The 26,889-nt window shown below is 47.1% G+C and overlaps 12 protein-coding genes across 13 annotated transcripts; 5 read left to right on the plus strand and 7 right to left on the minus strand.

The window, feature by feature from the left end:
• Nucleotides 1-382: 382 nt before the first annotated feature.
• E1B28_008887 (uncharacterized protein) lies at nt 383-4,460 on the minus strand (the record flags this gene model as incomplete). The annotated part of the gene is made up of 10 exons (XM_043153722.1): nt 383-817; nt 873-970; nt 1,026-1,155; nt 1,228-1,443; nt 1,511-1,764; nt 1,844-2,450; nt 2,501-2,578; nt 2,637-3,710; nt 3,768-4,165; nt 4,220-4,460. 10 exons carry the CDS (start codon nt 4,458-4,460, stop codon nt 383-385), a joined length of 3,531 nt encoding a protein of 1,176 aa, XP_043009007.1.
• Nucleotides 4,461-5,048: 588 nt separating this feature from the next.
• Nucleotides 5,049-6,345, minus strand: E1B28_008888 (uncharacterized protein; the record flags this gene model as incomplete). Its single annotated transcript, XM_043153723.1, has 6 exons — nt 5,049-5,237; nt 5,294-5,391; nt 5,451-5,538; nt 5,592-5,963; nt 6,020-6,179; nt 6,239-6,345. The coding sequence occupies 6 exons, from the start codon at nt 6,343-6,345 to the stop codon at nt 5,049-5,051; spliced, it is 1,014 nt and encodes a 337-aa protein (XP_043009008.1).
• Nucleotides 6,346-7,035: 690 nt separating this feature from the next.
• Nucleotides 7,036-9,868, plus strand: E1B28_008889 (uncharacterized protein). The gene is made up of 8 exons (XM_043153724.1): nt 7,036-7,323; nt 7,379-7,450; nt 7,508-7,683; nt 7,731-7,802; nt 7,856-7,980; nt 8,030-8,155; nt 8,208-8,453; nt 8,506-9,868. Exons 1-8 carry the CDS (start codon nt 7,194-7,196, stop codon nt 8,639-8,641), a joined length of 1,083 nt encoding a protein of 360 aa, XP_043009009.1. The 5' UTR covers nt 7,036-7,193; the 3' UTR covers nt 8,642-9,868.
• On the minus strand, nt 8,822-9,712 carry E1B28_008890 (uncharacterized protein; the record flags this gene model as incomplete). Its single annotated transcript, XM_043153725.1, has 1 exon — nt 8,822-9,712. The coding sequence occupies one exon, from the start codon at nt 9,710-9,712 to the stop codon at nt 8,822-8,824; it is 891 nt and encodes a 296-aa protein (XP_043009010.1).
• A 57-nt stretch (nt 9,869-9,925) lies between the features above and the next one.
• Nucleotides 9,926-11,471, plus strand: E1B28_008891 (uncharacterized protein). Its single transcript, XM_043153726.1, has 7 exons — nt 9,926-10,069; nt 10,121-10,149; nt 10,202-10,465; nt 10,517-10,825; nt 10,880-11,007; nt 11,065-11,291; nt 11,347-11,471. The coding sequence occupies exons 1-6, from the start codon at nt 10,003-10,005 to the stop codon at nt 11,225-11,227; spliced, it is 960 nt and encodes a 319-aa protein (XP_043009011.1). The 5' UTR covers nt 9,926-10,002; the 3' UTR covers nt 11,228-11,291; nt 11,347-11,471.
• Nucleotides 11,472-12,671: 1,200 nt separating this feature from the next.
• Nucleotides 12,672-14,580, minus strand: E1B28_008892 (uncharacterized protein; the record flags this gene model as incomplete). Its single annotated transcript, XM_043153727.1, has 5 exons — nt 12,672-13,267; nt 13,335-13,494; nt 13,542-13,875; nt 13,932-14,277; nt 14,325-14,580. 5 exons carry the CDS (start codon nt 14,578-14,580, stop codon nt 12,672-12,674), a joined length of 1,692 nt encoding a protein of 563 aa, XP_043009012.1.
• A 157-nt stretch (nt 14,581-14,737) lies between these two features.
• E1B28_008893 (uncharacterized protein) lies at nt 14,738-16,065 on the minus strand (the record flags this gene model as incomplete). The annotated part of the gene is made up of 9 exons (XM_043153728.1): nt 14,738-14,767; nt 14,823-14,912; nt 14,965-15,177; nt 15,238-15,289; nt 15,338-15,384; nt 15,449-15,505; nt 15,568-15,660; nt 15,715-15,769; nt 15,824-16,065. 9 exons carry the CDS (start codon nt 16,063-16,065, stop codon nt 14,738-14,740), a joined length of 879 nt encoding a protein of 292 aa, XP_043009013.1.
• A 129-nt stretch (nt 16,066-16,194) lies between these two features.
• Nucleotides 16,195-17,677, minus strand: E1B28_008894 (uncharacterized protein). The gene is made up of 7 exons (XM_043153729.1): nt 17,524-17,677; nt 17,410-17,474; nt 17,280-17,351; nt 17,119-17,225; nt 16,937-17,062; nt 16,704-16,886; nt 16,195-16,647 (listed from the first exon to the last, which is right to left on the minus strand). Exons 1-7 carry the CDS (start codon nt 17,669-17,671, stop codon nt 16,260-16,262), a joined length of 1,089 nt encoding a protein of 362 aa, XP_043009014.1. The 5' UTR covers nt 17,672-17,677; the 3' UTR covers nt 16,195-16,259.
• Nucleotides 17,678-17,742: 65 nt separating this feature from the next.
• On the plus strand, nt 17,743-20,837 carry E1B28_008895 (uncharacterized protein). The gene is made up of 11 exons (XM_043153730.1): nt 17,743-17,962; nt 18,016-18,119; nt 18,170-18,365; nt 18,415-18,537; nt 18,594-18,682; nt 18,743-18,825; nt 18,877-18,997; nt 19,046-19,253; nt 19,303-19,653; nt 19,699-19,822; nt 19,876-20,837. Exons 1-11 carry the CDS (start codon nt 17,785-17,787, stop codon nt 20,768-20,770), a joined length of 2,472 nt encoding a protein of 823 aa, XP_043009015.1. The 5' UTR covers nt 17,743-17,784; the 3' UTR covers nt 20,771-20,837.
• Nucleotides 20,838-20,862: 25 nt separating this feature from the next.
• Nucleotides 20,863-22,682, plus strand: E1B28_008896 (uncharacterized protein). Of its 2 annotated transcripts, XM_043153731.1 has the most exons (10): nt 20,863-21,061; nt 21,125-21,174; nt 21,232-21,293; nt 21,342-21,483; nt 21,546-21,692; nt 21,743-21,901; nt 21,955-22,109; nt 22,172-22,206; nt 22,259-22,341; nt 22,392-22,682. In XM_043153731.1, exons 1-10 carry the CDS (start codon nt 21,048-21,050, stop codon nt 22,559-22,561), a joined length of 1,017 nt encoding a protein of 338 aa, XP_043009016.1. In that variant the 5' UTR covers nt 20,863-21,047; the 3' UTR covers nt 22,562-22,682. The 2 variants fall into 2 exon arrangements, with proteins under 2 accessions (XP_043009016.1, XP_043009017.1); XM_043153732.1 differs by having other exon boundaries at nt 22,172-22,341.
• CCT4 (T-complex protein 1 subunit delta) lies at nt 22,670-24,878 on the minus strand. The gene is made up of 9 exons (XM_043153733.1): nt 24,748-24,878; nt 24,645-24,690; nt 24,544-24,596; nt 24,399-24,488; nt 24,097-24,348; nt 23,786-24,043; nt 23,258-23,733; nt 22,965-23,199; nt 22,670-22,913 (listed from the first exon to the last, which is right to left on the minus strand). Exons 1-9 carry the CDS (start codon nt 24,820-24,822, stop codon nt 22,785-22,787), a joined length of 1,614 nt encoding a protein of 537 aa, XP_043009018.1. The 5' UTR covers nt 24,823-24,878; the 3' UTR covers nt 22,670-22,784.
• A 14-nt stretch (nt 24,879-24,892) lies between these two features.
• On the plus strand, nt 24,893-26,806 carry E1B28_008898 (uncharacterized protein). Its single transcript, XM_043153734.1, has 7 exons — nt 24,893-24,981; nt 25,030-25,055; nt 25,105-25,235; nt 25,286-25,574; nt 25,623-26,078; nt 26,129-26,285; nt 26,338-26,806. Exons 1-7 carry the CDS (start codon nt 24,973-24,975, stop codon nt 26,620-26,622), a joined length of 1,353 nt encoding a protein of 450 aa, XP_043009019.1. The 5' UTR covers nt 24,893-24,972; the 3' UTR covers nt 26,623-26,806.
• Nucleotides 26,807-26,889: the final 83 nt, after the last annotated feature.

The raw sequence follows: 26,889 nt of genomic DNA on the forward strand, positions 1-26,889 counted from the left end.
CCCCTTGGATTATATAGCACCCAGGAATCTGGTACCAGATCATGCATACGCCGAAATGCCTAAACATGAGTTGGACATGAGTCCACTCGTTCACCTTACGATGGAAAGCGGCACGGGACAACGAACGATGCCTTGGGTTGGTTCCCCGGTACAATAAAGATCTCTAGACGTTACCATCCTTCATACAGTTTTCGATGGCAGTCGCTAACATTTAACAGGGTAGTCCGGCCTGGCAGGAACGGTTCATGGTCTGACACGGAGATTGAAATCCAAGGTCCTCGAGTCCTGAGGGTCGGAGAAAGTAGAGGATATCGTGTCATTAAAAGTCGTACCCTAAGGATTGATAGCACAGAAAGAAGCGAAACCTGGCCTCAAGCACCTCTCAGTACTTCCTCGGCCCCCCGACGATGCCCTCGATTGAATGATGCTCAAGCTCATTCCTCGCCTTCAAGATACTAGCATGCATTTCCCTCATCACGTTACCTAGCTTTGCACCGAACCGCACAAGAATTTCTCTTTGCCATGCATCATACTTCGCGTTGACCCTAGCCTGAACCTGCTCATAATCAACCACAACCACGCCAAACGACTTCTGCGTTTCCGAAGTATCAAAAGTCGATCGCGTCTTTTTGATCTCCGTAAGTAATTGTTGCCAGTGTAAAAGGGAATCTCCTAAACGGTTGAAGACGTATTCAGCTTCAAGGTCCCATAGAGACTGGAACTGCAGCCATTTGGAGACATAGTCTTTGACCATTTGCACTTTGACTTCGATCAAGGAGAAGGGTCGGGAGAGTGTGTCGTCAGTGAATTGGGTTAGCTGATTTGGCAGATATAGTCAGTCGGTGAAAAAGGCAAGGTGACGAAGAACGTACAAGGGAGACATAAGTTGTTTCTGAGACTGAAACACCTTGCATCTGCAACCCTATCTCGTATCTCGAACTCTGTATTCTTCTCAGTCGACACACAACACCTGAATAAACATTGTTCATCGAGGAGATGGTTAGTACTAGCGAGAAAAAACGAACCTATCCAATCATGCAACTGCCGAACCCACGATGCCCTTGCATGTTCTATCGGTGGGTCCAGAAAAATAACCTGGTTTTGTATCCGAATCTCGTGTACGATTGGTTTGACAGTCATATTTGCCTCCATGAACTAGATGCCAAAAAAAAAACAATGAAAACAAAGTCAACATCAACCTTCTTCACGCGAAGCATAGAGACGAACCTTCTCTTCCTTCCTCTTCTCCCCCCTCCTCTTTGAAGAGGCATTCGTTGCATCTCGAAGTGGAAGTTCTCTTCTCGACTCTTCATCGGAAAACTCCATGCACCACACCTCTATAATCTGCTTCAACCGCTGTAGAAGTGTTTTTTCGATTCTCTTGTCCAATTCTGCAACCCAATGTTCAAGGTTAGCATAACCTTCAAGATTCAGTCTATCGATCTTTGAAAAGCGGAAGCGTCAAAACCTAAGCATATAAAATGCGATTAAGAAAAAATGCGATCCTCACGTTAGCCTGCACCCTTCCTAATACCTCTGCAAACACATCATGCCTATATTCGCAAGCCCCCAAATCTTCCACAGCTCTTAAAATCTCCTTGTACAGATCGATGACGTTATTCGTCTTGTCTTGTAGCACCGAAACGACACTGGCAAACTCTCGAACGAACTGGATGTGCCGGTCGTTCCGAGAAGATGTGTCGTACCGTGCGGAGGCGGTGGAATCATATTGACTAATGAAGTGGTCCCATTTGATACTCATACCTGAACGAGCCACAAAGCACCGCAGAAAGTTAATAGTGTGGAATAGATTGAGCGAAACAGAAGATGAAGATGAATGCACCTTTGCCAACCATCCTTTGCACCTCATTTCTCCATTCCGCGACCAACCACTCGACCCCCTTTCCCTCCTCACTGCCCCCAACCAACAAGTCTAATGTCTGCCCATAGGTCCTGACGCTCTCCATTAAACTAACAGCATGGGGATAAACCCTTTTTGCGTCCTTAGCCATGTTCGTTATCGAATGTGGGATCTGGAATCCTGACCACAACAGATTTCGGACCTCTTTGAAGAGTGTAATGATCTGGGGGTCAAAATTGACTGCCAGTTGGTATGATGACCCCGCTGTACCAGTCCCCCCACTACGAAGTTTGACGATCTCGAACAATCTTCCTTCAACACCCATATTCCTCCTGTTGATATCTGCCAACCACGCCTCAAAAACCATCCTCGTCTCCAGTTTCCTCTTGAATGCGTTGCTTTCAGCCTGTAACTTCTGTCCTTCTGCGTACAGCTCCCAGCCTTTCCCAAGGACGTCCTCGACACGTTTCATGTAAGTTTGGAGTTGACGTTCAATTTGTCGTGCCCAAATTATGGTCGATGCGATAGGAGGAAGATCGTGAAGGAGGGCCATGTGGTAGGCTTCGGAGGTGCGATATTGAGTTTTAAACTGAAGGAGATCATAGGCAGGGAGAATAATAGAATGGATTGGAAACAAACCTTGTCGTGAAGATGCTTGATATCTTCCTTCACAGAGTCGATTAATTGTGTCTGATATTCTTGAATGGCACCACGAATCTAAAAAAAAAATATTCACCATGTCGATGGCCCAATTTTCAACACAGACAAAGCACACCTTTGGTCTAACGAATAACGCATTGAACTTCGAAAACACCCTGAACATCTCATTCGCATTCCTCGCCGTCCCCAAACGATCCCTGAGTCTCGCGATAATCTGGTTCTCTACCCTAGAGACTCTTTCGTTATAGGCATTTTCAGCGGCAACCCAGATTTCCGTCCCTTCAGTAGAGACGTCCAACACGTCGATACGCTTGACTATTTCATACGCTTCTTTTACCTCTTCCTCCATGTCCATCCCTCCCACACCTCCTCCTATCCCAGAGTCACCAAGACCTTTGGTGGGACCGGTCATAACAGCCAACTGCTCATGCTGTTTCCTCCAGTCCCTTAGATATCGTATTCGTTCTTGCAGTTTCCCATGTGCTGGAAGAACCTTGATGGGAATGAATCTCTCCGATCTCTTCCTCGTAACTTCTCTCGCTACGTTCGTAAACTCCTTGATCATCTCATCCCAAGTCCTGAAAATACTCATCGTCTGGTTCATCAATCTCTCAAAAGTCCCATACGGTGTATACGCCAATCGTTGCGAAGTTAAGATTCTGACTAGCTGGTCGTTAAAATCCTTCGAAATTGCTTCGACGAGAGGAAGAGCTCGGCGCGTAGGGTAAGGGGATAGCCGCATCTTTTTGGTAAGGTGAGAAAAGATGAGATATAGGGAATCTTGAATCTTGTCGAGATCCGTCGCTGAGAGAAGTTCGTTCAAAGGAAACTCCCTCATAAGTAAATTGTACTTCTGCGCTTGATCCTTGGCGTCCTTAAGCCCGGTATCTGTAATGAAACTGACAGTCGCGTGAAAACGCTTTGCATTTCGAAGACAGTCCATAACCATGTTAACTTCTTCAGAACGGAGCTGGGATTCTATGGCGTCTACGGCGCGTTCAAAAGAGAGCCAGAAATTGATTTCTTGTGATGCTGTCCCTGAAGCTACGTCTCGGTTGAGTTTGGTGACTGATTGGATAGATTTGATCCATTGGTTGACGTTGGCATGTAATGCATTGAGGAAAGTGCTGTCGTTCAGTGTTTTAGTGGGAATGAAGGAGATGTTGGGACGTGTGCCGCTTGCTCGTGCCTACACCAAGGTTATGAGTGAAATGACAAAGGTAACGATGACTAGATGCAGACTCACCTGTTCAACCGCTCTCTGGATAACAGGATGGATGACCAAGTTTGTCTCAGGAATCTCTACGTTCTGCTGGAGATGTAGTAGAGAAAGTTCGAGCTCTGCAAACTTTTTCTTGGTCATTGGTATTCCTAGTTTAGTGTCCATATCCTTTCCACCGCCTCCGCCCCTGGATCCGACAAAAGCGTCAAACCACGGCTTCACGCCTTGACTGACGACTGCATGGAGACTTTCATAAGGCGTTTCTTCACCCCCAAAGAGATTCAAGAAGTGAAGTTGGGTTACTAAAGGGGTGAGAGGGTCGAGGGTGGGACTTCGTTTGATGAGAGCGAGGGTGAGTACGTGAGAAGAGCTGAAAGTAATGTGGGGGGTAAGGGCGTAGGTATACGTCGGTGTAGACTCGTCTTTTAGTGATCGTAAGCAGGAGGAAACGATGAATTTATAGACAATGAGCTGACCTTGGCCCTCAACTTCATCTTTGTTCTTTACAATATATATCACGCTTCCACCTTCGCCCGCAAAACGCGTAACGCGGTCTTCAAATTCGGGATCGAAGAGGCTTTCAAGATCTTCTGGTGAGGCGCCAATTAAGACCGGTAAAAGGGCGATCAAGTAGGAACGGAATGCGGATGGGTCGAATAATGAGGAAGTTGGGAGTGGTGATTCGGGTGTATCGTGTCCATTCGTTAGAGTTTCCATTGTGCTATTGGTTTAGCTGCTAGGCAGCTAACCAAGGTTATCGAGTTTTGATATCTGTTTAAAGGAGAAACCAAGGGATGGCGGCGACGATAGATAGGATCCGGACTGACAGAATTGTCAAAACTGCTGAGACGGTCAACTTTCTTTCTCAGTCTATAGCATCAGAATCTTTGGGGACTTACAACGTGAAGTCTTAAAAGGGATCACGGGGGCCGAAGACAAGCAGACAGTCGTTTGGGGTGTTACCTCAGCAACCTCGGCTTAGACGCTTCAGTCTCAGTTTGAGAACCCACTTCAGCAAAATGATATTCAGCAAAATAATAGAATAATAACAAGTAAGCCAGTGCACATGTACACAGTGTCCTTCATGTGAACATTCCACATCTCCAAGAGTCCGAAATCAAATAAATAAACAATAGAGTAACGACTCAGCAGTCCGTAATGACAGTAAGAACGAATGACCATTTCAAAAAAAAAAAAAGAACAGGTCCGAATAATACCTTGAATCCGAGATCCACTGCCATCCATTGCAGCATTGAAGAGGTCCAAGCCGGACAGATTTTGTGGACCATCTTGAAGGTCGATGGCTTACGAAGAGTCCGTGTATTGGTAGCAGAGGCGACCACCTTGCGGATTCATATAGTCCCTTACGGTAACTTGGCTATCCAAGAGATGTAGTATGGGCATCGTATCATTGATTGATGCTCGCTGTGTGTGCCACATATCGTTCCAGCCACTGTAATCTGCATGCAAACGAGTAACGTTATCACCCTGCCACTGCAGTTGTCGAGTTAGGTTAGGCATTGCGAAGACATATCTTTTGAGCCACTAACCTTGGCCCAGATACGATCGATGTTGGCATGATGCAGGTAGAATATCGGGTCGTTTGGAGCGGTATGGGGCCTCATGTCTCCGCCAATCCTGTTATGAACTGGAGGCAACGGTGAGCGAAAAAAAAATCTCGCTTCCATATCATGTACTGATACTCACGGTAGGCATGGGGACCATTTTCTAGCCTCCATTCGAAGTCAAAATAGTTTGTGCTGCTGTAAATCTGCCGCAGCACCGGAGTATTGTACTAAGAGACGTCAGCGACTGAAACCAACTTCAAGAAACTGGGAAAACACTCACAGAACTCTTGGCCATATCACCGATGATCCAGTTTCCATTTGCATCCTGCCTACCATTATTCCATTCTCTGATTAAGCAGTGAGGACTGTCCTCGGGACCGGTTTGAGTTGTGGGTGCGCCGATGGTTAGGGTAGTATTAGCGTAAGGACCGTCGATGACACAACTCTTGAATCCTGCAGTCATATTGCCGGTCGGAACACCGTTCCCTCCGAAACCGAGGACTGCGTCCCAGACTGGAGAAGTAGGAACGGCATTGGCGTCGGCGTCAAGAGTCCAATCCCAGTATGGGTAAGGTCCTTTGTAACCACATTGTGAGCGCAACAAATTTTCGTGCTCGTGGACTAGCATTCGATGCCACGGAAGAAAATTCGCCTGCAAGAGAATGGATCAGATAAAGGATTTCCACGCAAAGTGGAAGATTAACATACCACGTTATGGATTATCGTGGCGAGTTTATCATGTGTATATGTCAAGTCGTCCAAACGAGTGACTACGGAGCTCTCATCCGGATAGCGTTCCTTGGGTTTGTTCATTAGGCACCGGACAGATTTGTGGTAATCTTGTTTCTCGGGATCACTGAGTTCACGCCTGCAATTGGAAAAGAGAACTCAGTGTCACTCGACCAAAAGTCTGCATGAGTTGCGTACCATTCTTTTCGCAGTGATGGAGCATTGCATTGGGCTTGGACACTGGCGGTTTGGTGAAAGAGAGTGACTAAAAGAGTGGCGATGGAAATTCCTCTGCGGAAGTACATATTAAACGAAGGACGTGAGGTGGGGGGGAAGGAACTCGGAATCCGAGCCTTCGAACTTATAGAACCCTGTCTCCCATTTTTACTGGACGTAAATATGTAACAATGTACGGAACCGGTCAATTTGAATTAGCCTAAATCTTGGATTGAAATTCATTGAATACACCTGGGTGAGAAGCGAAAATTAAGACGCCTACAGTAAGAACTTCATCAAGGTGCTGTTGGAAACGAATGGTGAACTTTCCGCCTGGCCAGGGATAACCGAGTACTTGCAAGATTTGGATTTGAGGGAGACCGTCGAAACTGTTGAGAGTCGTACTAGTCGCGGGACCCGAGATCGAAGCCTTCGCTAAACAGACAGCAGGTATGTAAGCTTGACAGGCAAAACAGCCGAGAGCGGAGGTGACATGCTTGGGACGTTGAACGAATTCAAGCGTCCAGAGGAATACGTGATTTCAAGTGGCTTTTCGACTGTCAGCTTTGTAGAGTCGCCGACACGAACTACTAGTAGGACCTAGTACCGTTGGAATTGGGTTGTTTTACAGCTGGCTGCAAAATTGTAGCGTAATTATGTTCCTCGCCGCCTTTGTTTGTGGTAAACAACAATATTACCCCAATTTGGTCGTGTTTTCGGAGTGCTGGCGTCGGGCGATTAAATCGGGATGATTTTTTATTTACTACAAACAAAGGCGGAGGTAATTGCGCTACAATTTTGCAGCTGGCTGTAATATAAATTTCCTTTTCTGTGTACGTGATACTCAAATTTTTCTGACCATGACTTACACTGGTAGCAAAGCACGCGCAAGCAACTATCTTCTTTGCTCAGTACAGAACGGCTAGCCAGGCTAACCATGACTGGAGGCGTCGTGCACTACAGCGGTCAACAATACCTTCGAAATCGTCTTGTTCTCTCAGTACTAAGCGGAAAACCTGTTAAAATCGACAAAATACGATCCGATGACCACAATCCTGGATTACGCGGTATGACTCCGTGGTCTTGCATTTGCTCATGTTTCATGCCATTAATCCCCTCCAGATTTTGAAGTCAGTCTTCTAAGACTTCTGGAAAAAGTTACGAATGGGACAGTGATTGAAATATCAGTTACAGGTGCGAGATCCCAACTCACAAGGTTTTATCAGCAATTACAACGTTATGGTATTGCAGGTACCGCGCTTCTGCTCAAGCCAGGCATCATTTCGGGTGGTCCCGTTGTTCACGACTGTCCTCTGTCAAGATCTGTTGGATATTTTCTAGAGCCAGTAATACTGCTGGCACCCTTTGCGAAAAAAGCGTTGCAACTTACACTACGCGGTGTAACTACGGATGACAAAGACCTCTCTGTTCGTTCAGTCCCTTTAGTCCACTGCCTTTTCTAAAATCCCCCCAGGTGGACCTCATACGTACTGTCACTCTCCCTCACCTCCAACTCTTCGGTATCTCAGATGGGGTAGAACTCAGGGCATGCCGCTTTCTTTGAAATTGTCAATCTTTTCACCTAATATTGTCCCGCAGATCAAGAAACGAGGAGCACCACCTGGCGGTGGGGGGGAAGTCCAATTTCTTTGTCCGGTTGTGAAACAGGTCAAAACCCTCAACTTCATAGACCCGGGGAGAATCAAACGAATACGAGGAATAGCGTGCGTGGGTGTTCGATATCTTGGACGAAACTAATATCTGTCAACCCAGACACGCAGTACGGGTTAATCCGCAATTCTCGAATAGGATGATCGAAGCCTCCAGATCGCTTCTCAATCGTTATATACCCGACATTTACTTGTATTCTGACGTGTACAAGGGTGATGACAGTGGAAAGTAAGTGGGATCGAAACACCTGAGAGGGTTTCCTCATTCTCCTTTCACCTAGGTCTCCGGGTTATGCGCTGAGTCTCGTTGCCGAAAGCACTACATCAGCGTTATACTCCGCCGAATCGATATCACAACCGGGGGTTGCACCTGAAGACATCGCTTTACAGGGCACCCGTGCTCTTCTGGACGAGATTCAAAAGGGTGGATGTGTCGATCAAAAACATCAATCGCTCGTCCTCATCATGATGGTTTTGGGAAGCGAAGATGTTGGTAGATGTCGTATGAGCGTGCCTACAGCGAGAAGGTACGCGCTCTCTGATACACATCCGAACATGGTGCTGAGTCTTTATAAACAGTATCCAGCTACTCAGAGACATTCAGGATTTCTTTGGGACCTCGTTCAAAATTGTACCGGTGGATGCTTCTGATTCACAGTTAATGTATTCCTGTTACGGTACTGGCTATGTCAATGCCAATAGAACCCTTGCATAGTCATGCGGAAAGATTCAACGAGGTATATATTGATACCGCTGTAACTAATCGCCCATCATTATTGTCAAGTCTTTCTTAATACCTGTTATAACGCCAGCCGGTCTCCTTTTTCACAGGACCGCCCTCTAGGAACAATCGGGATGAATGTGAGACGACCAAGCAATTCGAATCAACTTCAATTTACGCGTGCCAGCGATATTTCATGTACGCGAAACTGACGACCACGCCGGTGACCAGTCCGACGGTCCATGGAACGATGGATGAAGGTGTGGCACTGTGTGTGGACGATACAGTTGATGGCATCGACGTAGGCTTTCCACCAAGGGCTTCTATCGTAGGAACGCGATCTTTCTCCCATCCTTCATCGAGAAGATTTTGTATCATTGAGTCATTCAGCTGCGTGAAGTCAACCATCTCCCATGAGTTGCAAAGTTTGGTCATCCACTGCATTCTCTTCCGACCAATAACACCTCCAATGCCGGGGGCGCGTTCCTTCAGTTGAGCCCTGAGCTGTCCAATCTTCTTGATCGCTTCTCCCTCGTAACCGGATAGGCCAGCTTCCAACTTCTTCCTGATCAAGTTGGACAACCTGGGGCCATTGCCATTGGTAGAAACTATGACCTGCAGAGGACCGTCGCGTATTTGAGAACCAAAAAAGAAGTCGCAAAGGTCTGGGATATCGGCGGCGTTGACAGGGATTTTGGCCTGTCGACATAGCTCGACAATGTCGCGCGAACGCTGAGGGTCATCGACAGCTGTAAGAACCAGGTCGATTTTGTGCAATTCTGCGGGTCCGGTGAAACGACGATCATAGTAGGTTATGCGTTCGGGGTAGTGTTCGACGAGATCTTTAGTTCGCTGATGAAGTCCTTTCTGGGGGCAGAGAACGATCATACGAGCGTCGGTTCCAAGGATAGACTCTATGCGCTGTGAAGCAACTTCTCCCCCACCAACGATGAGAACCGTCTTGTTCTTTAGCTGCCACGCAATCATCAATGAGCCCCCGCCAACACTGGCCGGAGGTACAAAAGTCTTGCGGTCTTTTCGGTCTGTTGGTGGCCCGTCTGTCATATTGCCTGAAGAGCTGCCTTGGAGAACGTTCTGTTGACGCAGAGGAGACCAAAACAGAGCTGAGAACAGGCCGCGTGCGCAAGTAGAGAACTCAAGTAGAGAGCAGACCTGACCAGACTGTCACTGAATTCGAAGAGGCTAGCAGATGGTAAATTCTCGCGTGATAGTGAACGATTAAATAAGAATATTTCAGTCACGTGTTTGCTCACTCTCAAGCTCTCACTTGCTCTCACAACGACAGTCCAAAATCCTCAAGACCTGACCGTACCCTTATAGAGTTTGTATTGAAAATGCCAAAGGCTGATATTAATAAAGCTGGATGGGAACAGAGTGAATTTCCGATTCTTTGTGAAACATGTGCGTCTTAAGGCTTTCTCTCTCGTTCCGTTCACTAACTTTCTTCGCCAGGTTTGGGAGACAACCCCTTCGTTCGAATGGTAATCGTGGCCTCGATAGAATTGCAAGTGTGTGTCTCACGCAATCTTTCAGTCGAAACAAGAATACGGCCGTTCTTGTGGCACCTGCGCTCGACCTTTCACAGTGTTTCGTTGGGATCCAGGATCGGGCATGCGTTTCAAGACTACTGTCATTTGCCAGACTTGCGCGAAGATAAAGAACGTCTGCCAGACCTGCCTACTCGATCTAGAATACGGACTGCCGACTCAAGTGCGAGACACTGCTCTTGGGTATCAGAGCGAAGCACCCACCAGCGACATTAATCGTGAATATTACGCCCAAAATATGGAAAACAAAGTAAGTATGAATCCTTGGAAATCGTACCCATACATATCGGTTCTTTCATAGCTCGAAGGAAACAAATCCGGACTTGATAATGGTCGAGCTCAGTCAGCTGGCAAGGAGATCTTGAAACAACTGGCCCGAACGGATCCTTATTATAAACGTAACCGTCCGAAAATATGCTCTTTTTTTGTGAAAGGAGAGTGCACACGGGGAGCCGAGTGCCCTTACCGTCATGAAAAACCCGTCGACAACGAGTTATCACACCAAAATATTCAGGACCGTTATCACGGACAGAACGATCCCGTCGCTCGAAAAATCTTGTCACTCAACTCGGCAAAGCAAGGTCTTCAACCCCCGGAAGATCAAAGCATTGTGTGTATACCCACCTTTTGTTCACGTTGTGCTGACTGTGACACTTTGCACTAGATCTCGCTGTTCCTGTCTTCACTAGCACCCAGATCGACTGAGCAGAGTATACGGATGCGTGTTCTGCAATCGCTGCCATCTATGGACCCGACTAATTTGAAATCGGTCGTTCATGTCGAGAAGTCAAGGTTCGCGTCAAATCACTTCCAATGAACCCCTTTGATGACAATCTTTCTACTTCTTAGATGTGCGTTCGTCAACTTTGAAGACAGAGATACGGCTGAGCAAGCGGCTGAGGCTTGGGTCAATGGTCTAGATATTGACGGCCAGAGAGCTGTCGTGAAATGGGGTAGGAGTCGACCAAAAGCGATCGCACCCACGGTTCAATTGCCTGTTGCGTCGTCGTGAACAAGATTACGGTCACGGTGACATCAAATCTCTCCTATATGCCATCGTCTATGTCCGTAACTGGGTTTGTACTATGTCTACCATACTTCCTTGCTCGGCCGATACCTAATCGATACAAGAATTCCAGCTATCGCTCGCTCCCGACTCCCTGAGTTGTGGTTGTTATTGAGGCTGAGAGGGACTAGGACAACCTTGGAAGTACTGCATGTACCGAAGAACAGTAAAATTTGCGACAAAAAACCCGAATAGTTGGACAGCGGAGGAAGAACTGTGTCTGCTTCTTGGTAATTGAGCTACTTCCTAAGCCGCAAACCCCCCCTACGACAAAACCAGAAAGCCATGTTAGAATTCCGAGACCCTCTGCACCTGTTGCGAGCGCCCGACCAAGATTGACTCCCGCTATAAGGAGAGATTGGCTCAAGGAAAGTTGATAGAAGTCTGAAAATCTCCACATACGACAGATACCACAAAATTCCCATCCCCCCACCGAACAACAAGCCCCCACATATTAACCTTGCGTCGACCACATTGTGTGGCGCAAGATTTCCATAAGGGCTACCAGGGTAAAGTTGGTGAAGACATAACGACAGTGAGAGTGCTCCGGATGCGAGGAATACAAGGGACGGATCGAAAGCAGCATGTTCTGGGAGTAACAAGAATCTCACAACCTTCCCACAATCAACCACTCCAGACAGTCGTAGAGGGTGTATCTGCGATTGAACCGGTATGAATCTCATTTGTGCCTTCAGTTTGAAAAGGGCTGCACGTACAGCGACATGCCAAAGAAGCACCGCAGCCAACGACGGTGGTACTTGATAGCATCTTATTATTGCCATCGAGAAACAATGAAGATGGTTGGCCAGTGGTTCACGTGTGCAGCCGGCAGCCTGTCACGACGTGTTCAAACGATCCAAGCTCGAACCCAGCTAATCGCTCACCTCTTTGAGAGCCTTGAAATTCCAGATATCATGTGGCTTTGAGAATCCAACGATCAGTGGAGGAAACGGAGGCGATTTGTATAATAGTAATAGATACCCAGAAGCGGGATATTAAGATCATTGGAGTCAGCGCGGAAAGCCTTCATAACTGCTTCCGACGCCGACCGAACTTGAAAAACCTGAAAGTAACACGAGGTGTATGGATTGCTGGCAGATTTCGGGTCGAACACCATCGAGAAAGGCAGCTACTACACCCTCAATACAAGGCCTATAAAAGCAGCCATTACTTCCATATTGCCTCGGACAGCACCATGAATGAATCCTGAGATGCTGAAAGCTGACATACGGTGGTCTGAGTTCGGAACAGAGGGCTGAGACATGCAGGACGCCAAACATTGATGAGTTTTCGGCAGCGTATCCCGTGATGATAAACTATATGCACATTTCCGCTCTGTGCATGAAGCAGGAGGATATAACGAATGTTGTAGTGTTACTCCTTCCATTCTTTATGACTTCTCGTCCAACTCCTCCTTCTGTACGAAACCTTCCACGTCGTCCTTGCTCATACCGTTATTTTCATCCCCTTCCATGAATCGCGCTATGTCCTCAAGCTGCTGTTCTACCGCTTCATTCATGATTCCGGGAGCACCGCATGACTTCAACGCCTTTCCTATGAGACCTCTCCACTTCGTGTGCCCATCGACCTCGCGAATATGGACACTTTCCACACCCGTCACATCTATAGGCTCAAGCCCCGCTACTTTCCAATTAGCAGACGATGCTCGTGATAGAACACCCAGCACATAGTCGTTGTCAGAATATCCATTGACGATCCTTCCTGCTACGAGCCTTCTGACACTCGACCAGGCTTCTTCATTCACAGTCGCGGGTGTGCCAAATAAGAATACATCTTGTATTAGATGACCTGTCTCTGAGGACGACAGTGAAGCGAGATATTTGAGAGCCTCAAATATCACGAGAGATCCAAGGGAATACCCCATCAACGAAACAGGGCGGTTGCCAAAAACTCGTTTGGCCAAGAGCTCGCCGAGGACTGCACCTGTTTTGACAGCCAAGGCTTTAGCATTCGACCACGGATTATCTGACAATGATCATCGGTCACTTATATCCACAGCACATGTCCGATTTCAGTGCAAAAGGGTACTTGCCTATGATCTGGCCAATTTTGAGCCAAGCAAGAGGGGTCAGAGAGGCCATTAGGGAGGCGAGTACAGTACGCTTGATGACTTCTGACGAGACATATTTCATGACATGTGTCTTGATCAAGCTGAACAGTGCATCCGAGAGCTCTCTGAGAGCTTGTACTTCCTGTATCAGTTGTAAGAACAAGGAGATACTGCATAAAAGGATCTCACCCAACGCAGTGCAAAGGTATCGTCCCCTTCGAAGATAGTCCAGGGAGCAGTCACTTCTTCCTCCTCGGACAACCATCCACTCACGCAAAGACGAAGTCCCAATGTATCCGACTCATCTTGGGTTGATACCGGGATAAATGCGAGATCCCGAACTTCTCGAGTATGCCTCTGAACCATATTGGCAGTAGACTTGGCACCATAGATTCCGAACAATGCACCACAGACAGCCGAAGATCCTGCCAATCCGCTTGCCAACAAACCAGCTGCAGTTCCACCGACACCTAACCATGCTAGCACGGTAGCAGCAGCACTACCTACGAGGGGAGCTGCGAGGCTGAAAAGATCGGGTGTTAGCGAGTTGCCGTTCAGTTAGGGACGGTAGCCGCTCACCCTCCCGTTACCCCTACCAACACTCCTCCTGCTATTGCACCCACGCCCATTCCAATCATACGCAGAGTTTTTCCTCTGTTTGCATGTTCTTCGGTGGTTTCACGAGCCTGGCGTTGTGCCTGCTCAATCGCACCTTCTGGGTTCTTCAATGCTGAAACGACCGCTTCCTCGTTCAATGGACCGAAGGACGACAAGAAACACCGAGTACGTGCAGAGTATTGTTTGGTGGTAGTGACATGCAGAAAAAGAATTGTATTGATGACTCTGACGAGCTCATTCTCGGGGGGAAGGGGAGGCAAATCTCTCATCGAGGTATCAGCAACCGTATCGAGGTGTGTGCATCCACCTAAAAATGGTGTTAAGTATTACTCTGTCTGCGAAATACCTGTGTACCTTCTTCAGGTTCGCCACAAGCTATCCATGCCTTTTCCAGTAGATCTCGAGCCCATTTCGCCACTTCATCGTTGAATTCATCTTTTATTTGCTGTTTTGTGACTTGTGGAAGAGACGAGGATTGGAACTCGGCCTCAGCGTAGAGTGTAGCTTTATTCCTGTTTGCTGCTAGTCGCCTGTAGACGTGTTGAAAAATAGATTGGCGTTCAGCTCGAGTGAGTTCTCGAGGCGGTGTCAGTTGTTCGATCAAAGTCATTTCCACATTACGTACGTACTCTATGTGAAGGTGTTGGTGTTATGCTACAAGGTGTATGTAGTCCGTTGGTACATGAAGAAAGGGATATAACCGGTGATAGATAAGAGTCCGAAAAGCGAAAAATCGAGTTTAAAGCAACACGAGTCGAATTGCACATTTAGCTGGAACCAAGCAACTTTTTGAGTTGCTACAACGGAATTGTAAGGAGTGAAGGACTATTAAGATTCAAGAGCACGTCTTACCTCTATTTCAGCTTGACCTAATGGGCACGGAATGCTGATTGTGTTCGAAATTGAAGGTTTGACATGAGCTACCAGTATCTGCAATCCGATCTGGGAGGTGTAAGCCAACAGTTTCTCGGTAAATGTCTCCGTAGAAACTTACCGTAATCTTGTACTGAAAGCTCAAGTTGGATTTTTGGCCTGATGTCACGCCACATTTTTCACCAATATCGAATAGTGCTTGCAAAGAAGGGTCATCGGCAAACTTGTAGTTTATGTTGAATGGGAATGCGAAGGTCTTTGCAGAATTCGACTCAAAGACTACGTTGTTCAAAATTCCGTTTCCGACTGGCACGTTACCCTTGGGGTAAGTGAACTACAGAAGGGTATATATCGATCAGAACAGCAGAATCATGGGAAGACTAGGGGGAAAAACCTCGGCTTTGAGCTCTTTCAATGTAACAGAGAAGTAGTTGGGGTTGTTGACACTAGAACTCTCGTCAAAAACCAAGTAAGAACGATAAATTTAGTCTCACGATATATTGACGGTTAGAGGCACTGATATTGCTGTTTGTGATAGGAACTGCGCATAACAGAATACGGTTGTGAGAATGCATCCGCGATAGCGGAGAGTGAAAGTTACTCACATTGTTTGTTGAAGTGATGTTGGCCGATCCTATCGTTATGCTAGGCGGCTTTAACCACTTGAAAACACGGTACCGTATGAGTTTTGAAACTTATCCGAGAGTGTCAGCGATCAAGTTACCAAAGCCAGCGCGAGGACGATGCTGAGAAGCAGAAACAACCCAATGAACAGAGTGCAGCAAAGGAATCTGATGACACCTCTTCCTTTCCCGCCCTAAAAGCCTCGGAACGGTCAGTTTAATTGTGTGAAGAAAAGAGATGGAGTTGCCTTCGTCCACATATTTCCCTGATAACTTCGTCGGAATTTCTTTATACCGGCCGGACTGAAGGGGAGGTCGTTTCGTCTCCCAGTAAGAGAATGCGATAAAGCGACTCACTTCTCCCTCGTGGTAAATTCTCCTCGATCAAAGCCACTCGTCTCGTCTGTATCCTTCGTCCTTCTATTCACAGACGTTCCTCGGTTCATTGGGCTATCCTGATAAGGAGTCGTGTAATCGTTGTAATGTGGGCCAGCTTGTCCGTAGGAAGGATATGCTGGTTGAGAAGAATAAGGATTGAACTCGTGCCGGCCACTTTGGGCATTGCCATACTGCTCAACGTATGGGTCACGGTAAGACATGTTTCGGTTTGAAGGAGACGATGATAGTGCGAAACAACGTTAACGGTTGACTGCGGGCGATGTCGTCAGCGTGGCACCGGGTCAGTCTCGGGTCGGCATCGGCACACTGCCCCTCAGTTATATACATAGGGTATAGTGATGGTCCGCGTAATTAAGTACTGTACATCACAGAATTTACACATACTCGGACATTGTCAGCATTTTGGAACGAAAGGCGTTCTTTGTCCCCCGCCAGTCAACATAGCGTTGGCCCTTGAGGGTACCCTTGAAGAAGACGGCTCTAGTAGGCGGTTCGTGGGTAAGATTGAAGGAGTTCGTGAAAGGGGTGTAATCTTGCTTGATACGAAGGGAGAAAACCGTTGAGAGAAACTTGTACCGGTCGAAGAAAGATTTCCACGTGGAACGACAGAACACTGGGTAGCCAAAGCAGCACAAGGAGCTGGAGGAGGGGGCATCTGCTGAGAACTCTGTTGCCTTTGACCGGATAGCATGTTGAAATGTTTTCCAGATTTTCCTCGCCGGGAAGTTGCATGACCACGAATGCCAGAGGATTGCTTTGGGGATGGGTCATAGGAATATTCCCTTAGACGATGATTAGCCTGCTTTCCTTTCTGTAGAGGAACGGGCCTTGGACACACTGTTGAAATCGACTCGAACCTGGTTTCCTTTGCTGTGAGTCATTAGTATCACTAAGATCTCGCAGGTCACCCTGTTTGGAAGAGAGATGCGGGGGTCTCTGGCCAAGTGGGAGTGTGAGTCGGTTCATTCCAACTGGTGTGGTCATTCGACGGGGGCTGGATGTTGTTGACGACCTGTTATCTCTACACGACAACTCATGCCAAATGGGAACGGAAAAACAGGCTGGTCTTACTTCACCGAACTTCCCATCGACCGTTTTCCGTTTGGGTTGACAAAGGATGAAGGTTCTTCACCGTATTCTACGAGACCAGAATGCGCGTAATCGGGATGGAACTGACGTTGTAGTAACTCGTTCATTCTAAAGATACCGCGAAACGATATAGCAGCGAACCTCTGATGTGCGAATGAACATACCTCTGTAGTTCTACGATTTCTCGTTTGAGTTTGTCGATATATAGCCTTTGTTGATGGTGGCGAGCCTTCAGAATTCTGATTTGGGCCGCCATAGCTTCTTGTTGAAACTCAAATACCTTGCTGTGAGATATGAGGGTGTAGAGCAGGGGATATATGCATACCTTTGTGGCATATGCGGCAGCGTCTAGCATGTGAGGCACAGATCGAAACCAGTCTGACATCGGCGGGTCCATCTTGAAATCAGTCTCAAATTCAAAAAAGCGGCCCATTCAGATTAATACCCAACCTGACCTCACGCTGTAAAGGTAGAAACTGGATCCCTTGCGCTCCGCATTGCGCACAACTTCGATCTGACTCTGGTATCTTTGAATTATAGCAGAAAGATAATCAACATAGACCACGAACTGAGGTGATTGTTGCAAATAACATGACCACATTCCGTCAGCCAAAATGGAACATTCGCTACGGTATCCGGTCCAGAGAGAAATGTGAGTTGACACTTTGCGCAGCTGACGAACTGCCAAAAATCAAACTCTGTTGGTGCTGTAGCCATGACATGCGAAAGAGAAAGCTTAAGAATTGAACTCGGCGTCACACTCAGATACTTAGGTAATTCACGTGTTATTTTTTGACACTGCCATTATCCACTGCTACCACATCAATGGAATGGAATTTTGGCCTTCGAGTTGTCGTGTTCAGGATTTTACTCAGAAGACTCGAGGGAAGAAACTCATTCAAGACCAGTATCCCAACGTGGAGACCGGCAGATTAACAGCGGCATCTTTGGTCGAATGTAAAGATGGACGTTTTAGTTGGTCTTATGCTTTCGAAACTCCGAATCCTGGTACCTTGCCTTTTTTTCTTTTGGTGGTGGATGATGAATGTTGGTAATTACAGAAAAAAGAATTAAATTGCGAAAGGCGGCTCCCGTACTTCTTGCAACCCGACCTCCCACCTCTGCTGTGCCGCATTCTTCGATTCAACATCGAGTAGAACAAGGCGTGAGTCTGCAGATGGTCTCCATTACACCCTTTCTCTGAAACTCTTGCAGGCGAAGTTTCTCAGAACAGTTCTACCTGAAATCGACGTGACTGCTGATCTGATGAGGGAAGAACTTGCAGTAGATGAACGACTTACGCGCTCCCTCAAGAACTTCGATTCTTCCTCGGGAAATGTGCTGGCATCGTTCATGGACGAAACAGGTCAACTTCTAGCTTATCCGACAGGGCTACTGGGATGCGATCTCAGTAAGTTTCGTTGATCGGCGTCAGAAGACTCGTTCACTCTCATTCAAAGACATCGCGCTGGTTTCATCCGATGGCCATAAAGCTATTTCCGAGTTCGAACCTCAATGTGCAAGATCCTTTTTGACGCCTATCCGCCAGTTAGTCAGTTCAACTTTCGATTCCTCAAGGCGAAGTATGTGACCTTGGCCTCCAAATTACTATTAAGCTAATGTGACCATGGTTGGCAAGCCAATATGCTTTCTGTTCGGACATTTGGGTCTACTTACCTTCTGCATATTCGACGTAGCGATGACCGAAAAATTGTAGAAGTTGAAGAGGTAACATGTTTGAATAGGGTCGACACAGGACACCATTCAGCTATGGACATGGCATTTCAGGCTAAATCTTCCGATCTTGTCATCGTCAATAACCAGGGAGCAGTCTATCTAAGGGAGCCCGATCGACGAACGCCAATATTTATGTTGGTAATTTCTTGCTATGAATTGTCGACTGCGTCTAATCAATGACTTAGAGCGACTTCTTCAGAACCAGATCAACTACCAGATGATCAATGCTGGAGGCTGGCTGCTGGCAATAGTTCAGAACAATGTTTTCTTTCCTCGAACAAGGTGGTTCGAGAATATGATCTTCGTGTCAGTGCACCAAAATCATCAGCATACATCACTCACGAGTAACTTTAGGCCAAAAACTCGAGCAATCTTTTCGGATTGTCTCCGTCCACAGATGAAGTTTTTTCCTTTCTTGAAAAGCCTCTAAAGGATTATCTGATACCATTATGTACCACCCGCCGAATCATGTGGCTAGATAGGCGTTCTCCTGGAAAACCTCTTTTGGCGTATCAACATCGGCGACAGTACGACCGAACCCTGCATACGTGTACTATCGAGGGTGAGCACTCTTCCAAGTCTACCCGATTTATTCTGACCTAGTCACCCAGACAATCACACGATGCTGATGAGTCGCAAGAATGCTCTTGTGACGATGTATGGTCTCTCGTCAGACGGATTGCTCCACATGAGTGGCTATCCCTACGCCTTATTGTCCGAGCCAGACGACAGATTTGTTGGTGATGCGTTCTTGCCACGTACTGTTGACAACTTTAGTCTCTTCAGAATGTCAGAAGAAGGGAGGATGATTCGTTATGACCTGAGTTGGGATGCGAGTGATGAGGTCCCGTGTTGGTTAGACAGGGTGCATGCTGTGAATGATCTGAACTCGCTGAAAACCGAGGTCGGATCATTAGAAGGCCGTGAATTTAGCAAAGTAAACCTGCGTCCTGCATATGAATGTAAGGTTTCAGCAATAGTAATTGTTTAGGCTCACATCTTGCTAGATATATTTTACACGAATCTCGATTGCCAGGATTCCGGGGAGTCGGAGGATTTGGATGAGCTGCTGGACAATCTCTCGATGTTTTGGCAACACACAGATGCACCTGTCGATCATGTAATGACAACGTAAGCTTTCCTTCGTCGTCTTCTTCGATATTTCATTCATTATGTCGATGAAGCCACGACATTCTTCGATCTTGTGGGGATGAGCTCGACAGAACATCTCGATCCGATTTCCTTGCGGAAAATGATACCGTGTACGCTAAACATTATCGCGCGTTGCTCCACAAACAGTTTCCTTGGGAGGGCCTACGAAGAAACGCTCAATGGCATCGAGATATTGGAGACACTTTCATCGATATCTCGTCGCTAAGGGCGGATGATATTCGCAGTGTAACCGAATCATTCTCCGCTTTTGATCTCTCTGATCACTCAGAGAAGCAAACACAAGTAAACCAGAGGCAGATGAGGGCACGGGAAGAACTTTCACTTGACTTGATACTCGCAAAGGACGTGTTCTGTCACAGATATATATCTCCTTCGGTCTCGGGATTGGAAACTATGGCCGCCCTTTCTCTCAGCGAAGGGCCGCCGCCGGTCAGTTTCTCCTTCCTGCAGCCCCGACCTCAAGTTGACCATTATTCACGGGACGAACGTGATCCGCAGATAGTAATGCCTCCTGGCGTCCGCCTGCTTTTGAAGGAGTGGGAAATAGGTGTTGATCCCGAAGACGCTGTATTTACGAACCCGTATGGAGAGCAAGTGTTACCGAACTCTCCGCGCAAAAGCAATGACACAAGCGTGTCGCCTCCATCATCCGAACACCCCGAACACACCATCACGCAATCCCAAGTTCCTCCGATGGTGTTGGCTTCGAGTAACCTTGCCCCCGCAAGGCAAGCGATGTCGAAGCAGTTCGACCCTCCTCAGTTTCATTCGCAAGTACTCGATAGTCACACTACTCCTGTGGAAAGTGAATCCCAGGGTGTTTTGGTCACTACACAAACCCTGGCAGGACCCTTTGAAAGCCGCACGAAAAAGAAGCCTGCAAAGAAACGTTTGGGTGGATTCTGAACTGGTCATGGGGTCATATATATATAGATACATGTGTCCCGTGCCACTGAGTGGGCCCTATAGAAACATCAGGTAGAATTAAATTTGGAGAGGAACGACAGATTGAAGTGACAATCGCGTTACAGTAACAGAATGCGTAGTGCGCGCGGTCCTTCTCATCCTCGACATCGCCCATTTACTCAGTCTTATTTACTGGTGTTGCCGTCGACCCAAATTGACTCTGTGTTATTGCACCAGGGAATGAAACTGGACTGACGGCCTACAGCCAGAAAGTTTTATGGATGGAAAAAGGTGACGAATAGCTTGGTGTTCGGCTCGTTCCTCGTTGCACTAAAACACGTTCTTACACAACAGCACGTCCAATTCCGCCTATAATTCAGCAGTATTCAATGAGTTCCTTAGGCGTACGGCTCTTTTTTGATTGATATCCGAGTCACTGAGGTTTTCTGCCACATCCTCAGGAAACAAGGCAGTCGTATGTGCATTGTCTGCAAGCTACATATCCACGTTCGCTGGCTATCCAGTCCGTTCCAACCTCCCTTACTTTTGACAATGATTAATCGATGTTTAGTTGGATTCATTGAAGTCTCGATTACAAACGACGAAAACACCTATTTCAGTCCCTCGACTTGCTGCCATTGTATATCGTGAGGAAGGCGTAGCTGGTTTTTTCCGTGGATTATGGATACCCCTTATGACCATCTCTTTCGTTCGTGCGTGGCGAATGCCTTTTGCGATATGAATGCATTATAAATCGTGTTTTTCTTCTATTCAGGCGCCGCAAGCTTCACTATTTACACTCGCACCAAAGAACATTTCCGGGATCATCATTGGCTTGCTCGCGATAGTATTGTAGATGTTTCAGTTATCGGAGGGGTTAGCGGTGCAATGTCTGGGGCGTTGATTTCATTTGGGAGCGCTCGTGAGTGATCAGTCACATCAGGAATGAAGGCTTCTCACCACAGAAATTAGCGTTTGAACTTGTAAAAGTCCGACGTCAATTGGAATACACGATTGCTGCTTCAAAAGGCTTGCAACTCACGAAAGCACCTGGTACCCTGGAAGCGGTGAGGGAGATATTTCAGGCCAACGGCATCGCAGGACTGTACACTGGCTTTCGGTTACATTTCAGTCAGTTGCTTTTGAAGGAAAAATGTTTTGCGCCTGACTGTTATCCATGACAGTTCGTGATACCTTGGGGACCGCCCTCTACTTCCTCGAGTATGACGGTATGCGACACTTGCTCGGACGACAAAGAAATGGGGAACAGGGTGTTACACCATCCTGGCTACCCATTCCGGCATCTTTGGTCCCATTTGTTTGTGGGTCGTTTTCTGGGGTACGCATTTCCACTTAACCGATTTCGTTTTTTCTTGACCGACGAGATGATAATCATTACAGGTCACTTCTTGGGCGTTGATATATCCTCTAGACGTGTGAGTCTCGAATTATACTCTCCAGCAGACCCGTCTCAGTCACGCATCTCAGGGTTAAAACGAAAGTGCAACAGCGCGCACTAGCAGGGGAACGTTATAGAGGAGTGTTTGAGACGCTCCGTCGTCTGATCCGAGGTGCTTTCTCCCTATGCTCCTGTCTTCCGTTACTGACCCTTGTATCTCAGGACCTGATCCCGAACGTCCTAAGCCTCTCTTGTCCGGAATTGCTCGCATCTATCGTGGACTGGGTGTTAGTGCATTGCGAAGCATAACGACTCATGGTCTACTCTGGACATTTTTTGACCTTGTATCTAACTATATCGACGAACTGCCGCGAACAGACGAAGATGGATGACCGTAAAATTCCAACAAATATCTTCAAGTACTATAATCTAGAATTCTCTCTAAAGGCAGCATGATAGTACTCACCCACTGCTCAGATTCCAATCAAACTTGTACATATACATACATAGTGACCTGAAACCTGAGGGAGTCTTATAAGGAGTGTGATGCGTATATTATTTTTGTATGCCATGGTGATTCTGCAAAAATGTACAGTTCTGCCATGTCTGCTCGAATCACCGTGCTTGTACATAGTCGTCTATTTTCAAGAGTAGACAAACAGTCTCAGTGGAAAGCTCAATAGCACTAGTCGAAACCAATAGTGGTTGCACAACCTCTTCTTCAAGGATATTGGAGATGAGACCCTACAAACATCATGAAAATCAGGTCATGAACGAAAGGAGACTGTTACACACCTTTCGCACATTGATCCCAGCGGTCCTATCTCCAAGGGCATGACGATTCCTTAATTCGGTTACGATTGCTATCGGATTGAGGCCCGCATTTTCTGCTAGCGTGGTCGGTATGACTTCAAGCGCATCAGCATAGGCTTGAATGCAATACGCCTCCATTCCCTTGAGTGACTGGGCATACTGAGATAACATTCGTGACACGTGGATTTCGGGAGCGCCGCCTCCTCCAATCAGAGCCCTATACATGAGTTGAGGGTTGAGATCATGTTATCTTCCGATGCAGCTGCTCGACGAACCGTTTCTTAACCAGGCATCTGACGACGCAGAGGGCGTCATGCAGACTCCGTTCGCACTCCTCAACGACCAGATTATTGCTCCCCATTGCAAGAATACTGACTGTTCTCCCGCGGTTCTTGACGCCAGTAATCTTTACGACCTTGACACCTGACTGTGAAGCTTCTTCTACCAGATCTGCAGCCCCAAGCTTGTCTTCCGTAAAGGCTTCGATGTCCGCAATCGGCTTGCATCCCGTACTTTTGGATAAAAAGTCTATTTCGTCCCGCTCTACATCCTTTACCACAAGGATGTTGAGTCGCTTCAAGAAGTTCAAGGACGTGTCATCGACTGCGTCACGGAGAATGGACTTCTGAATGAGCAAAACATTACAGTTTGCCTTCTTGATCTTTTTGCAGATATTCAACAAATATTGACGCCCTTCTTTGATGACTTTGTCCATTTGACGGTAATCGTTTATGACGACCGTGTTGTCCATCTATATCGTTCGATATCAACCAGTGCACGTAGGAGACATATGAGAAACATACATCAGGCTTCGGTGCACTCAATTGAAATTGAATAATAGCGATTTTTGCCTTCTCAATCCTTGTGGGACCGCCAGCGGCTGTCACGACATTTTGATTGAGTACAACACCCTCAACCAATTCTGTGTCTTCTATCGTCCCACCGACCTTCTTGACGACGCGTATGTCACGGAGATCCACATTAGACGACGTTGGGGTTATTAAACGCGTCACTGCCGCCACGGCGATTGGTGCCAATATCGAAGAATGTTGAGAGACGACCTAGACTTCAGTGATCAGTCTCCGGTTCTTTGCGACAGCAGGAGGATCCCAACTTTGGAGTTCAATGAAGTACTTGCAGCACGCAATAGGCTAGCATTGTCGTTGAGATCGACAGGCGTTGAGATATCTGTCAGGTACTCTGTTGCTTTCGCAGATGCCTTGAAAAAAGCCTCGGCTATGATTGTAGGATGCATGCCTTTTTGGAGCATTTTTTCCGCTGCACCTAGAAGTGATCCTGCGAGGACCACCACGGAAGTTGTTCCATCACCTGCTTCCACGTCCTGAGCTACAGAAAGGTCAACCAGCTAAGAAGAAAACATAAGAAATGGTTCTGAGCAAAACATGCAATGCTTGCCATTTTTGCGGCAGGATGTAGCGCTTGAATATTTTTGAGGATGGTGGCACCATCATTCGTAATTACGACTTCGCCTTTTGCAGTCTGAATCTGTTCTCCCAGTTTACTGATCAAATCGATAGGCGATCATGCTTTGGTTGCGCACCATCTTATCCATACCTCTTGGGCCCAACGACGTCCGAACAGCATCACTGATAGCTGTTGCACATTAAACAATAACGCTCTGCGTAACGGTGCAGTTCGCACCTTTTGCAGCCACCAGATTGGATAGCCGGAGTTCCATAGGCTTTCCCTAGAGGAAAAGAAAACGCGTGAAATCGGTGTAGAATGAGGAGATTTACGAACTTACCTTGTCGTTGAAGGCTGCATTTGCACCAAATACGGGTTTTGCACCGCTCTGCTGAGCTGCTGAGGTGGGTGCCATGGAGTTGTCCAGTAAGGTGAAGAAAAGTCTTGAGGGTAACGTGACTGGGGCTGACGGGGTCGTTGCTGGGACGCGTCACTCAAGTCTAGTGCTGACTCTGATTTTGGTGTCTCCACTCCTCACAACGACGCCCACTACAGCGTAGACAACATGAATTTTGTAGGTTTAAAAAATGATTCCAAACTCTTTTATCTCATTTTCTTTTAGGGTCCTGGAAGCCTCCTTTCTCAATTGTACGCCTATGCTTTCGATAGTAGTTCGTGATCTCTGATAGGATCGCAGTGGGTTTCCGGTGGGCTATGGACAACATGCAGGCAGATCTAATCCTAGAGACTACGATGAGTATCTAAAAGCATATCATCTTTCTTTTCTTCCGGGAAGACAGAGAGATAATGTCACCTACGGCGGGAAAAGTGCGATATTGTTTTCTGGCTGACCTGCAAGAAACTAATTCCAATTATAGTTATAATGCCCCCATCGGCTTTGGCAAATTTGACTCGTCTCGATCTAGAATCGCCTTGGATGTTTCAGTTGCGGAATCCCAATAACTCTGCCGCCTCAACTCACGCAGGTGTCCTTGAGTTCATCGCGGATGAAGGCTGCGTTCATTTGCCAGATTGGATGATGAAGACGTTGAGACTCGTAGATGGTGACCCTGTTCGTATTACTGGAACGGAATTGCCCAAAGGAAAACTAGTGAAATTGCAAGCACAATCCGTACACTTCCTCGAAATCTCGGATCCTAAAGCAGTGTAAGTACAACTTTCACTGACTCTATTTCCACTTACAACGAGTATTAGTCTAGAGCAAGCTCTTCGCAACTTTTCCGCTTTGACACAAGGCGATATGATCGAGATCATCTATAATTCGATCCGCTTTGAATTACTCCTCATGGAATCGAGCCCTGGAGGTGGTGGAATCAGCATTTTGGATACAGATCTTGAAGTTGATTTTGCCCCACCGGTGGGTTATATTGAACCGGAAAGACCTAAAGTTGCTCCACCGCCTACCATGGCGGAGAAGTTAAAGATCGACTTAAACTCTCATTCCCCCGGCTCGTCAAGGCCAGGTTCTTCATTGAGTGGCGGGTTTACCGGTGTAAGCGCCGGCCAAACGACGGTCAGCAAAGGGGGTGATCAGTGGGAGAGCTTTAAAGGCAAGGGAGAGACGCTGGGCGGACGCAAGACGAAGGGAAAAGGCATCAGTCACCGAAAGGCAGAAGAAATCGCCGAGGGTAGTAAAATTATACGCACCAAGTCAGTACTTCTCTCAATTATCCTTGTGAATTTATTCACACCCTCATCAGCAATCGCCGGATAGTATCGAATAGCACGCTAGAAGCAGATGTCAAAGTTCCAGCCGCTCTCAATCTGCCTTTTGGCCAGTTGTTCTTTGGATTCAACGTCGCACCATACGTTCCCCCTGCGTCAAGTTCACCGACCTCGTCGCCTACAATTCGTCAGGTATTGAAGCGTTTCGAATCCTTCTCCCTGTCATTCTGACTGTCCTCCTTAGGAGGTACCGTTCAGTGGGTCGGGAAATACGCTGAATGGTCTACAGACACATTCCTCATCAACCTCCACCAAGGGAAAAGAGAAGGAAGCCGAAGAAACATCCACCCACTCGTGGACCGGGACCGGAAACATGCTTGGTACTAATGAAATTGGCCGTGTTGGTGCTGGTGGGGCCCGTGTACCAAGACCTCCACAAAGGCAGTCTACAAGGCAGAAAGAGCGCAGTCCCACACCTGATTTCGGGGTAGATGATGACGACGATGTTATCATGATCGACAGCGATTAAATCGACTCTGCCTAGCGATATTCACCATCTCATACATATTTCTTGCGATTCCTCTTCCACCGCATACAATATAACACCTGTACTATAATGCAGTCCTCGCATGTTTGGACTGTAAACGACCCTCTTGGACACCTTTCCTCATATCTCGCGTTGAATATTGAATATTGAATGCCAGCCTTCAACGTAGTCCAAGGACTGCTGACTTTTGTGCGAATTAGGCACCCAAGTTTGAGTTACGGTTATGCACTCCCTGCGTTCTAAGTATAG

This window comes from Marasmius oreades, chromosome 5, assembly GCF_018924745.1.
Source record: "Marasmius oreades isolate 03SP1 chromosome 5, whole genome shotgun sequence".
NCBI lineage: Eukaryota > Fungi > Basidiomycota > Agaricomycetes > Agaricales > Marasmiaceae > Marasmius > Marasmius oreades.